The 13,232-nt window shown below is 37.0% G+C and overlaps 1 protein-coding gene across 3 annotated transcripts in view; it reads right to left on the bottom strand.

Moving 5' to 3' along the window:
• Positions 1 to 1,255: 1,255 nt before the first annotated feature.
• The window catches only part of LOC113055340 (guanine nucleotide-binding protein G(i) subunit alpha-2-like), a 52,396-nt gene continuing 40,419 nt past the window's right edge, over positions 1,256 to 13,232 (bottom strand). For all 3 annotated transcript variants that reach the window (XM_026221581.1, XM_026221580.1, XM_026221582.1), the window contains 7 exons: positions 11,697 to 11,838; positions 8,542 to 8,702; positions 6,050 to 6,178; positions 4,478 to 4,607; positions 3,999 to 4,152; positions 2,217 to 2,434; positions 1,256 to 2,125 (listed from right to left, as the gene is read on the bottom strand). In XM_026221581.1, coding sequence (XP_026077366.1) covers positions 2,244 to 2,434; positions 3,999 to 4,152; positions 4,478 to 4,607; positions 6,050 to 6,178; positions 8,542 to 8,702; positions 11,697 to 11,838 — 907 coding nt within the window. In that variant the 3' untranslated portion in view covers positions 1,256 to 2,125; positions 2,217 to 2,243. The remainder of the gene's footprint in view (positions 2,126 to 2,216; positions 2,435 to 3,998; positions 4,153 to 4,477; positions 4,608 to 6,049; positions 6,179 to 8,541; positions 8,703 to 11,696; positions 11,839 to 13,232) is intronic.

Raw genomic sequence — 13,232 nt, 5'->3', positions numbered from 1 at the left:
ATGGTCACATGACAAATGTATTTCATTTTCTCAGTATTTTTTTTTTAAAATACTTTTAACTTCTAGTTAGTATAACTACATCAGCTAGAAAACAAGTACAGATGATGACGTGAACACCAAATTAAGGCGCGCATGCGCAAGAAGCTGAAAATCAGCGAGACGCGGCATTCAAAGACATCAATCAGCCTTTGAAGTTCCTTAATTTGGAATCTATGAAGAAAATCAGTTTTAGTAAGCTACTAGTTTTTATTTGAATATGTAAGATCTGTCGTTCATTCTTTGGTGTACACAGTGTGTCAGTTTGAAGAACAAAAGATCTCATTGAGCTTCTAGCTAATGACAGGCGAGCTCAATTTTTTTTACAGTGGTTTCTCAGGTTTATGTTGCTGTTCTTGTTTTATTTGTGATCTTTTTAGCACACAAGCTAACGGTGAAAGGACTGAACATCCATTGGCATCAGATCACAATGACAAGCTGGGACATGTTGCTAAACCTGTTTCTGAGAAGTGAGATTATGTAGATTTAGTTGTAAAATTGATACAATGCTGTCATTTCACAAAGCAGTCGTTAGATGGCAGTCTGTCCAAAGTCAGCATAAAAAAGTGCATGATGGTCAAATCTTCCACTCTCTAATCCCTAAATTTAGTTCAGATCTCAAAACAGTATTTTCCTTTCATTTCATTGTAGAGGTTTTTTATGGAAAAGTCCCAGGTTAGATTACAGCATAAGAGACATTTCCAAATGAATGTAATTATATTTTTGAGAAGCATATGTTCTGAACATGGTGATTAATTAACCAGAGATGATTTTCCACAGTAACAGGACTGTTACTTGTTAAATTCAGCAGTGTGGGAGAGATGTTGGTTAGAGCCTCGTCTTCCTGCGATCTGAGCTCAAAAAAGAAATGAATCTCAATGTTCTTAAATAATTAAGTTAGTTAATGTTCTTTCAGATCTCTCCAGGTAATGGATAGCCAAAATCAGCTAGAGAACATTATGTTAAAATTAGAAAATGTTCCAGTTGATGCCCTACAGCAAGCTCTTAAATGTGTATTTAATTACTGCGATTGGATATTAAATGAATTATTCAACCACTGATGTGAACTTATTAACCTCCAGAAAAGTACACTTGAAATAAAAATCACAGTTGGCACAACTTCATCTAGTGAATGAACTTTTATTTAAATTAAATCATTATATAGGTCTTTCAAAAGAATTTATCTTTACCAAAAAAAAAAAAGGAAACAAAAACACTACCTTTTCTTTTCAATTAGATTTCCATTAATTACTATTCATTCTTAGATCATGTGAAAATTCTGGAGCAGAAATGTTTACGAACAGTAGAACAGGACAGATGGGGAGAGAATAAAGTCAAGGCACAAACAGAATACTAGAAAGAAGAACGGGAAGATAAAGGAGAAGGAAAAAAGACTGTTAGATACTGCTATGTACATACTTTAAATATCAGTTACATATCAGCAGTTCTTTCCTCATTTTTTTTGTGCTTTTTATGTTTTATTATTTTTTTGTTCTTATTCAAATGTATTCTTAAAAAGGAATGTTACTCTCATGTGAACTGATTACATGTATTGATATATTTGCTATCTTCTATCATGCAGGACAACTTTCCGTTTTTCTATCAACAAGGTCGTCATGTAAACATCATAAAAAAGCGCTTTCCTTTTTCAATCATACCTTATATCTAACACCTGTTGGTTTTTAAAAAAATAAGCATTATGCAATTAAAAGTTTAATAAAATTTGCACATCATATTCCCTAGAGAAAAGTGAAAGGATCGTATAAAACATTTTGTTGCCTCTGCTATTACTCTGAAATGAACAAAAGAAACAAATTAACAAAAGGAAAGAAGACAAACAAAAATGGACAAAGCATAATACAACAGTTGGTGATTTGTGGTCAAAGCCCAAGGAGTTAATACAGATATTAAATGTCAAATACAACGCTGGGACAGTGTTGAGAGGGCGGGAGAACAGAGGCTAAGGTCGTTGGCAATCGTTGAAATCGTGTCGGGCTCCTCTGAGCTATCAGTCATCGTATGGAAACAGGAGTCGCTCAGGACGTATAACACCCCAACTTCCTCTGGTCATTAAAACTGTTCAAGTAATCTGAAAGAGGAAGAGAAATAAGTTACGAGTAGTTTGGAAACCAATGTAGTCCAACTAGGAGGGACGCTCTGGTTTGAGTGTTTATTCGTACCTCAACTCATCTTCCTGTTTTCGTGCTCTAGAAGAGCCCACAATCCTTCAGGTTGTTTTTGATGATGACGTCGGTGACAGCGTCGAAAACGAACTGCACGTTCTTCGTATCTGTGGCACAGGTGAAGTGAGGGTAAATCTCCTTCGTTTCTTTCTTCTTGTTCAGGTCCTCAAACTTGATGCGGATGTATTCGGCGGCCTTGTCGTAGTTGTTGTCACCTTGCGAGAGAGGGGAAACACAAAGCACAATGAAAAAACCGTAGGGGAGGACAAACACAGAAAGTGAGACAGGAGCCGAAAAAACTAAATCCAAGGAAAAGGGAGAACAGCGCATTCATACTGATCACTAAAATGACACGTGACCTCTTCCACTTGATCGATATCAGTAGAGCGGCCTGTCCTGTGTTAAGACTGATGTCCCACGCACAAGGCTGCACGGGATATAATCAATTGCTGCCCTAATTTAAATAAACCCCTTGATGAACACGAAGTGAATAGCCTCACAGAGGCTGGACATACCAGAATAAAACCGGTTTAGATTGGTCTGATTTTAACATGGAAAATGTGTACATTTTAAAGACAACATGAAAATGGCATTAGAAACATACTTCACATCTGTAATGTGATGCATTTCTAAATGGAAGTTAATATTCAGCTTGACAATATTATTGGTTAAAATATTTTTTTCCCCCAGTCTGTACAGCCCTTGGTTAAATGAATAGTTCACCCAACAATGAAAGCTGCGTGTTTGTAAGAAACAAATCCATCAAGGCATTTTAACTTTCAATTGTTGCTTCAGGCCAAAACAGTCTATAATCCATAAGAACGCTTCCTCCAGTCAAAGTTCAATCTCCTGTTGTCCTCTCACATTGAAATCTCAAGACTCATTTGTTCAGGAAATTTTTGGACTGTTTTAAAGCTTGTAAACATATGCTTGAACTGTCCATATTTCTTCTTGTTCAGAGGAGACAACGTTTTCACTGCAAGTACTCTGGATGGAAAACTTGTGTTTTAACTGGAAGCAGCAGATTGAAAACACCTTGATGGACTTACAAACACACAGCCTTTCATTTCACAAACTGTTGACTGATGGACTGGAATCGAGTGAATTACGTGGAAGAATTTCCACCATGGCGGACAATAAAGACATACCCTACTCTACACTTGGATTATTGTGATGTTTTTATTTTAACCCCACACTTGTTCACTGCAGAGGAACCACTGGTGATCAAGTGATGTAACACTACATTTCTCCAAACTGTTCTGGTGAAGAAACAAAGTCCTCTACATGGCCTGAAGACGAGTACATTTTCATTTTTGGGAGAACTATTCCTTTAAGTCAGAAGTTGTTTTCAAAAAATGGAGTATGTTATTATGATTTTTTTTTCTTAAGAAAAACATGAACTGATAAGTATTATAAAACTGTTTCAACTTATGTGCAGAGCACAAAAGCACATTCTTATTAATGCAGGTTGCTAAATGGCTAAGTAACGTGTAGCATTAAAAAGCCTATGAACTATAGTTTATGAACTATATTGCTTGGCAGAACAACTGTTTTGTCTGATATATTAATATCCATAATTTCTTTATCTTTATTGCACAAAACCAGGTACCATTATTAAAGGTCCATGGAGAGGTCCATATTGATTTCTTCTGTCTTTAATGCATAGGTAAAGCAAGAGTTTGCGAGGTATTGAACGGCAGCACTCAAAAGCACTCCTGGAGCACTTGTGCACTTGATTGAAATGATTTATTGGGTGGGTGGGTGGTTGTTTTATAGTACCTGTGTACTCAGGGAAGCAGATGGTCAAGGGGCTGTGTGTGATCTTCTGCTCAAACAGATCCTTCTTGTTGAGGAACAGGATGATGGAGGTCTCGGTGAACCACTTGTTATTACAGATGCTGTCGAAGAGTTTCATACTTTCGTGCATTCGATTCTGTGGTGGAATTAAGAGATGTGTCAGTATTCAGGAGCTTGACCTATTCTGATGAATGACGGCTTGAACTATAACGCAGCTACACCACTGTTCAAAAGTTTGAGGTCAGTAAGATTTTAATCCCACTTTTTTCAGCGAGGATGCATTAAACTGATCAAAAGTGACAGTAAAGATCTTTTTAATGTTACAAAAGATGTCTTTTTCAAAATAAATACTATTTTTAGTAGTTTTGTTATTCATCAAAGAATCCTGAAAAAAAGTCCAGCCACTATATTACTTAGTTCTGACTTAATAATCGACTAATCTGGGGTAAAGCGGGTCTCACCATTTCTTCATCCTCAGCCAGCACCAGGTCATACGCGCTCATGGCCACACAGAAGATAATGGCCGTCACCCCTTCGAAACAGTGGATCCACTTCTTTCTCTCTGAACGCTGACCGCCAACATCAAACATCCTACACAGTGACAGCAGACCCATAGAAATGGTCAGCAGTATGAAAGGACATATCTTAAAGAAATCAATGATATGTCAAGGTGAAAATTAGCTGATTAAACAAATAAAGCAAGTCTGATCAGCCAAACAAGCTTATTTAATTTAACAAGAGCAATAATGATGCAATAGGCAAAATAAGTGTTTAATATATCATACTGCCATCATTTTCTGTCATGTCAATCCAAATACATAGAGGTTTCATCCATAAATTGTCAAAAACAAAGACATAAAAACACCTTGGTCCCTTTCAACATTCCTTAACGGCAGCACACAAGTTGGAATATGTTATGGCAGAGAGAAAGATTTTAGGAAACGATAACTTCTATTTAAATCAGTTCCTTAGTAAAACTCATTGTACTGGCTTAAAACAAAATTATTTACTAATATATGGTACAAGGTGAATGGACTGTTTCTAAGCTCTATTACTGTTTTAATGCATTTCTTTTTTTTAAATGTGGGGATTTTACAGTGATATTTCTAGATTTCTAAAGATTTGGAACAAATAAAAAAATGAAAGTCACATGGTTTAGAAAAGGCCTGAGGATGTAATGACAATAACTAATTTTACATTTACAGTTTACTAGTTTCCACAAATCATATTTTCCCAGGAGTTTGTTTTTGTCGACTGGATATCCGTGGGACATTTTTAATGCAGAATGGTTGAGTTGCTGACTCAGTATTAGTGAGAGATTTACTATGCCCCTTCTTCTTTAGGTCTGGCCGTTTATGTGTGTCACTGGCATTTGTTGACCTTTGAGTCAGGGCTTTGTTTCTATGGTAATGGCCAGGTTTAAAGTAGGATGGGTGAGACAGGGTGGGAGGATGGAAGAGCTAGGGCTTCCTGTCTATTGCAGGAGTCGTTCATTTCTGCCTGTCACACGCTTGACTTTATAAACATGTCGACCTGGAAAAGACGTCATTGGCATTTCTAGGAAATTCCGTAATTATCTTCCCTCTTATGTGGCTTTTGCTTTTTTACACACGATACATAATATGATTTACATAAGATGAAATAAAGTAATAGCATCTTGGACAGCTGGCTTGTGTTTGATCTTTCTAAAGGTTGGGCTGACATTTCTTCTGTAGATTAAAGCAGACGCATTCAAAGAGAATCATTCCAGACCAGTTTAATCCCATAAACTCTCCAAACCGAACGCCCTCAACAGGTTTAAGGGAAATTAATCCCAAAACCTCATGATGGCACAGAATTAATTCCTTGATTCCAGTGAGGGCTAGAGAGGGTGTTGCTAGCTAACAGAAATAGTAGAGGCTGTTAGATTGGGCAGATGGGTTGTTTAAAATGTGAATGTGTCAACATACGTTAGCGTGCATACTAGAAAGTGTGAATAAAATCTGTTAAAATCAGAGCGAGATAAAGACATCTAGTGCAGAGAGGTTTCTCACTTGAAATGCAGGTCTTTGAAGGTGAAATGTGTCTCTACGATGCCAGTGGTCTTCACTCTGGTCCTCAGCACGTCCTGCTGAGTTGGGATGTAGTCTGCTTTAGCTATCCTCTCCATGTCATTTAGATAACTGCAAAGGATGGTAACAAAACATTAGCTTGTAAAAAAAAATACATTTCGTTCTTCTTTATAACACTGTATTTCATTAATGTATTTGCAAATTTGCATCCAAATATCCAGACACACTTTAGGTATGCTCACTATTGCATAAAACTACATCTTTGGTGTCAAGAAGCACCAAATATGATGGCATCCTTCCTAAATATGTAGGAAGAAATATAGTATGAAAAAAATATTAGGCTTAAAAAAAACACACAAAATAATTGCCTTTTATATTATATACTATGCTAAAGCCAAAGCAAATTATGAAAATGTCCATTTACTTTTATATTAAGCCTTTATTTATTATATTATAGGATGAGGCTGCAACAGTGACGATGCAGATTTTTCATTCAGCTGCCAATCAAAGGCTAATGAAGCCCAACAGTAACACAGCTTGGATCAGCTGTGTAGGCAAGAACTCCTGCCAGCAACACTGAATGTTATTGCTTCTCCTAATGCCGTACAATCCCATTACGACACAACTGTACAGCGAAAACTAATCTTAACACTAAAGCATACATTTTTTTTCTAGAGAACAGTTTGTGTCTAATGAATCTGAGGTGAAATGAAGTGAACAAAGAAGCAAGTTCTTATGCATATTCACGACACGGCGGCGGTGGCAACAGAATTACAGCGAGAATCAAAGTTCTGCCTTCTTTCTTTGCATAAACATTTGGGCAGTGTTATGCCAATCTTCCAAAACAGTGACGTAGACAAGGGGGCATGTTTAAACGAGGTGTCTTAGGAGGGCATGGACGACTCTTAACTTTTATTAAGAAGATCTCTTTGGGTTTGGGACTTTAGTCTGTGCAACTTTAGGGATCTTATCTATTCACAAACAGCTTGTAACACTCCAAAGAGAAAAGGAAAACCAGAAATTGCATCATATGACCCCTTTAAATGTCAAAAGATCAAGGGAATTTTTCAGTTCATGACCCCTTTAATGTCTACCATACAAACAGAAAAAGCAGTGTAAAACATTTACAGAAGCCACAGTTTTTACACACAACTGCTCCAAGGCTTAAGGTCTTTAAGATTTGTTCATGTTTTTGAAAGCATTCTCTCATCATCACCAAGGCTGAATTTATTTGATCAATACTACAGTAAAAACAATAATACTGTGAAATATTATTAAAATGTAAATCTTTGGATTTGAATACATTTTCAAATGTAATGTATTCCTGTGATGCAAAGCTGAATTTTCAGCATCATTACTCCAGTCTTCAGTGTCACATGATTCATCAGAAATAATTTTAAAATGCTGACTTGGTGCTCAAGAAACATTTCTTATTATTATCAATGTTGAAAACAGCTGTGGTGCTTAATATTTTTAGGGTTACCATGATACATTATTTTCAGAATTCTTTGATCAATATGAAATTCAAAAGAAAAGCTTTTCAATATTTTTGAACAATGTAAGTGTCTGAACTCTGTTGTCTTTGTGAGGGCTTTCTATTTTTATTCACGGTATTATTATGAGCTAATTATAATTTTTATATAGTCTGCATCTCTCCTCAAGGAGGTTTTGCTATTCTTGTCAATACAGTCATGTTAGGCTCTGTTTTGAGGTTGGAGAAGCAGTGGCGGCCTCTGTAAAACCACACTTCTCTCCACCCACACACACACAGGCCATAAACCCTCTCACATAAACATCTGCCGAACCCAGCAAAATCAACAAAATATTATGAAAACTAAGATTAGCACTCCCTCTATCCTTCCATAATCTCTTTTCCCACCAGCAAATGACATCATCATTCATTTCCTATTTCAAGTGCAAATTGACCGTGATCCCCTGTGAGGGAACGCTCCATCTACCCCAGATTGATTCTGAGTGTATCAAGCATGGGAAAATTCATGGAAATCCTGACCCAGGCCTTCCCTCCATTTATTAGCAATTGGTTTCTCAACGGACTGTTGACTGTTTGTGGCAGAGTTTCTGCTCCATTTGACGTATCGATCTGATCCTGCCTATTCTCATCACACGTTTTCATCTTTCAGTTCCTTTTAAATTTAAAGGCACTATTGAGTAAATTCCAGCTTTGTTTTGGCCCTCATTTAAAGAGGAACTCTTATTATTCTGATCTATAGCAGAACAGTTTTGGTGTCTATAAAAAATAAATAATAATAATTATATTAGAAAATGTGTTTTAATTTCTAAAAAAAAAAAACACACCAATGATGTGGTAAGGTACCACCCTGTTATATCTCTAAATGCATATTTATCATCTGTCATGCTGAGCATTATGAGTTATTACATTTGCATACCATGAATATTGACGAATGGCCATTGGTCAATATCTTTCTGCCCAATAATGGAGAGAGAGAACTCACTATGCAGCGGAGTCATTGAGCTGATACTCTCTGGCGCGGGTGAAGCAGTTCTGTACCCCTCCATCAGCCCACAGTCTGGTGACGACATTGGACAGATCCTCTGGCAGGATGCCCTGTTCCTCTGCCGGTCCGGCCAGGGAAAACAACTGACGTGCATCATCCTATATAATAAAGGAATAAACAGATCTATTTGAAAAACGCACATTAACACTTAGTATGCATCATGTGCAAAAGTATTAGGCGTGCGAGGCAGATTTATTAAGTCTAACCCATTTCATCAACTATGAATAATCTGCAATATGAAAAGATTACCTCACAGCAGCTGGAAAGTAACTCAGAACTTGCTACACATTAATCACAATTACATTTTTATATTTGTAAGTATTTCTAAAATTTAAAATAATAATATATATTTGAATAAAAAAAACAAGAATAATAATGAAAGTAACAATAATAGATTATTATTGTTGTTGCTGTAATTTCCCGTTAAACATTGTTTAAACCCCAAAATGGTAGCACTTGTTAGTAAACCTGATTTAAGTCAATATAGGTAAAAATAAATATTAAGTGTCCCTTTGCATTATCTATACATCCATTATCATGAGGAGAGACTGGTTGTATGGTGGCATTCTGGGAGGAGGGATATTTTTGTGGTTGTTGCTGTGTGAGCACGTGTGCATGTGTACTGTGTGGGGGTGACCAAACAGGTCAAAAGTGCAAAATACAAATGTGAGATGCATCCCCTGAGACAAAAACGCATAGGGAGAGAAGGAGCCTATGACTAGCTCTCACCTCGTGATTCTACGATCACATCTCAGACTGGAGTCTCGATCTGTTTTTGCAGCCTGTCTGTCTGTCTCCCACATGTTTCCCTCTGTGCTTCTCTCAGAGCTACAAAAATAACCGTCTACCTACATATCTGTCTCTCTCCTCCTAGAGTACATGTTGTAGGAATGGAGCCTCACGCCAAACCCCTCCCACCACGGAGCTGATCTAGGTCACAGGAAGTCAACCCTGGGGTGGAACATGGGAGCCATGAACAGAAGTGATGGGCTGAGAGACCGACCCTGTGCTTCAAGGAGATGTGATGAACTCTTAAACTGTGTGCTGCTGTAGATTGCAGACCTCGTTAAGGTGAAACAACACGGTGTTTCACAATTTAAAAAGTTGAATAGCTTGTAAATTCAAGGAATGTTTGAAAATCTCCTGAAACAGGAATACTGTAGGTTCTTTTACTTGGTGGTGGAAAAAAGCCAACTGATATGAACAGAGAGAGGAGAGGATGGTTACAGGCCTTTTAAAAGATTTATGGCCTTAAGAGAAGAGAGAGCGAAATAGAGAGAGAGAGAGAGAGAGAGAGAGGAATCAGCCCCATGGGACGTGGTTTTCTACATGTCTAAAGCACACTGCTCAAACTCTGACTTATGGTTAACACATGCACTCACTCATACGATTTAAAAAGGTACACTGGCCGATATTCCACTTCCTGTTTTACACACAGCACTGGGCACTCAATGCTTTTGATGAAGTTAAGGAGTAAAGGCTGATTTATACTTCTGTGTCGGACCTACTCCATAGCTTATGCATAGACGCACTCCCTTACACCGCACTCCCTTACATGCACCTCTCCAAAAAATAGCCTACGGCGTAAAGGCTGAGGCATAGGTCTGACACAGAAGTATAAATCAGCCTTAACAGGATCAAATCAAATAAAGGTATGGTCAAGATGGTGGTTTGTGAGGTCCACTCTATTCAGAAATTTAACCTTTTTTTGGGGGGGTGGGGGTATAAATGGATAATGTCTCTACTGCCTTACAGAAATCCACAAGGTCTGCAGGGCTGCATGATTTGGTGAAAAAAAAAAAATCTAATTGCAATTTTTTTTCTTGATATATAAATAAAAATATAAAATATAAGAAATAATACTACTGTAATGTTTAACTGTAATTTAATTGTTATTGTCAGTGCGATGACACCAACACCAAGACTGGCTTATACTGTATGTTTCCAATTTAATTATTAAAGCAGTATAAAATTTATTCTGGAAATCATTAGTCTGATAAAAGCATGTGTTGATCTGTATATATACACCAAGGTTTAATAAATTAATAGATTTTAGCCTTAACAAGATGTTTTTACCAGGCAGTCCTCAACCTAAAATGAGTCTGACACCCTTGATAAACAGCTCACAAATGCTTCTGACTGGTTTTTGGTGGCCATGACCCTGATCTAGCTTAATTACACAGGGTTTTCCTAACACAGACTAGTTATTGAGAGGAGCCACTGACTTATTAGTTAGAAGTTTTGCATACCTTATATCGAGTGCCTCATAAATGCGAAAGAAAGAGAGACACTTAAGGGACTGTCTCTAACATATCTCGCTCTCACTAATTAAATGTGATGGAGAGATGTTGTTAGCCTCTCTAACAGCACTTTACAGCTCTATTCCCAGAGCAGAGACACAATAACCCATCTCTCCCATCACCCGTCTAATTAAACTGCTGCTGCACACTGAAAATAAACCGCATGTGTTGGTTTAAAGGAGCCATATTCTTCACTGTATCCTCTGCACCAAGAGTGCTGCTTTTTAAGATGCTGTGACAAGTTACAAGTTTGACTTTTAATAACACATCTCAAGACTCCTGCATCCTACTTCCGTGTATTTAGTCAGCGTTAACCCTGTACATTCACTGTAAATCTGGTTTAACATCATGAATTCTGCTATTTAGCAAGGACAAATTTGTGCTGATAGATATCTGTTTCTCCAGAGCAGATCAGATGCGCTTTAGATCCAAGCTAGAAAGCTAACACTCTCACTTCCTCATTCAATTTTTCCCTTCTTTCACACTTCATCTTCCCATCTCTTGGAGGTAAAAAAAAATGTATTTGAATAATAGAATAGTATTTTTGATCAAATAAATGCAGCCTTGGTGAGCATACGAGACTTTCTTTAAAAAACGTTGTAAAAATCTCACCAAACTTATAAGTAAGACCTAGTCACGGTGCTCTGCTGACCAGACTTGCCGACAGTCAGACGTCTGGCTTTGTGACGAGGGAAGGATCATCTGAGGCTGGCGGGCATCTGAGATAATCTGAGTGTGTGTGTAAAACTGCGTGTGTGCTTTATTTGCTGAGGGAACACTGTGTGTACTCACCGCTCTGGCACTGTCCTCATATTCGATCTTGAGGTTGCTCATGGCTTTAATGATGGCCATGATGGACTGGATGGTGTTACTGTAGACCACTGCTCGATACTGCTTGCACTCGTCCTCTGAGTAGCCATCCTCATGGATAATCCTGCAGAACGGACACACAGATGAGCAATCAACCTCATTCAATTTGGACTTGTAGTCTTTTAATGTGCAATAAATAAATAATATATACACACACTACTTTATAAACCTACCTACCTACCTACCTATCTATTATAAATACTACTTTATAAATCTATCTATCTATCTATATAAATTAAAACGTTTAGGGTAAGACTTTGTTAGATAGAAATTAATATTTAAATTTAGCAATAGTGCATTAACTATCAAAATTACAGTAAAACCTTTTACATTGTTAAAAACTTTTAAAATACTGTTAAATACTTTTATTATGAAAAACAATATTATAACATGATATTTATCTAATATAATATATCATATTTAAACAATATTATGATTTTATTGTTGGTGTTTTTTTTTCTTCCCTATTTGGATCAAATACGGACTTCTTTTAACATCATTAAAAATATTACCAACCACAAACTAAATAATAAATATAAATATACAGCAAAATAAATATGAAAGTTACATTCCACAAGAAAAAGCTAACATAAACAGCTTTCTATAATATGAACAAAAATAAATAAATAAAACTAAAACCGAGCACAAAGTCAGGATGGCGGAGACAGAGAGTTAAGAGCATTAGGTTTTAAACCAAAGCCTGGCAGAAGTATACAGATGCAATATAAAATGTATTAATATCTGCAGGCTTTTGCAGTGGATGAAACTTAGCCACTGAATTGATTTGAAGTGCTGGTAGGAATTGCCTTGTGGATCTTGTCAGACTGCAAATCTATTTAAAAAAAAATTTTTTAATACAGTCAGCTCTGGCTCATGAGGATGGACAGAACCAGAGAGCCAGCTCACTCACTCAAACGACACTCAGATAGCATTTAAAACACCTTTAAGGGGAAAACACAGACAACTCTCTCCAATATAACAAAGCACAACTAAATTGTAAAGTAATTTTATAATAATTTAATTCAATTATGTGAATGCTGCGATTGTGCCCCAGATCAGAGTGTGTGTGTTGGGATGCATTCAGTGATGAGGAGGAGTACAACACATTTTCCATCAGAGTGATTAGAGTGTCAAACTACTTTGGGAAAGAGAGGCGTAAGACGAGCAGCAGAGGGCAAGGTCAGATAAACAGTATTAACTGCTGCCAGGGGCCCGATTACACACACACTCGCACATCCACAGCTGTTTATGTGTGTGTGAGCAAGGAAGACACAGGTTATCTACTAGACAGCATTTTTAGCCATCAGTGTTGCGTTTTTAACATTCATTTAATTGTATGATGTTCAAAAATCCTCTCTAGGTAGGTAAGTTGCTGTGAGACGACCTCTATGTGAGAATAAATACATTATTTTTAATAACCTATTTCAGTCGGATGTATAAGAAAAAATCTGTTACTAG

This window comes from Carassius auratus, chromosome 36, assembly GCF_003368295.1.
Source record: "Carassius auratus strain Wakin chromosome 36, ASM336829v1, whole genome shotgun sequence".
Classification (NCBI taxonomy): Eukaryota; Metazoa; Chordata; class Actinopteri; order Cypriniformes; family Cyprinidae; genus Carassius; species Carassius auratus.
Note: the sequence above shows the minus strand (reverse complement) of the source record. Positions and strands in the feature narration are given on the sequence as shown.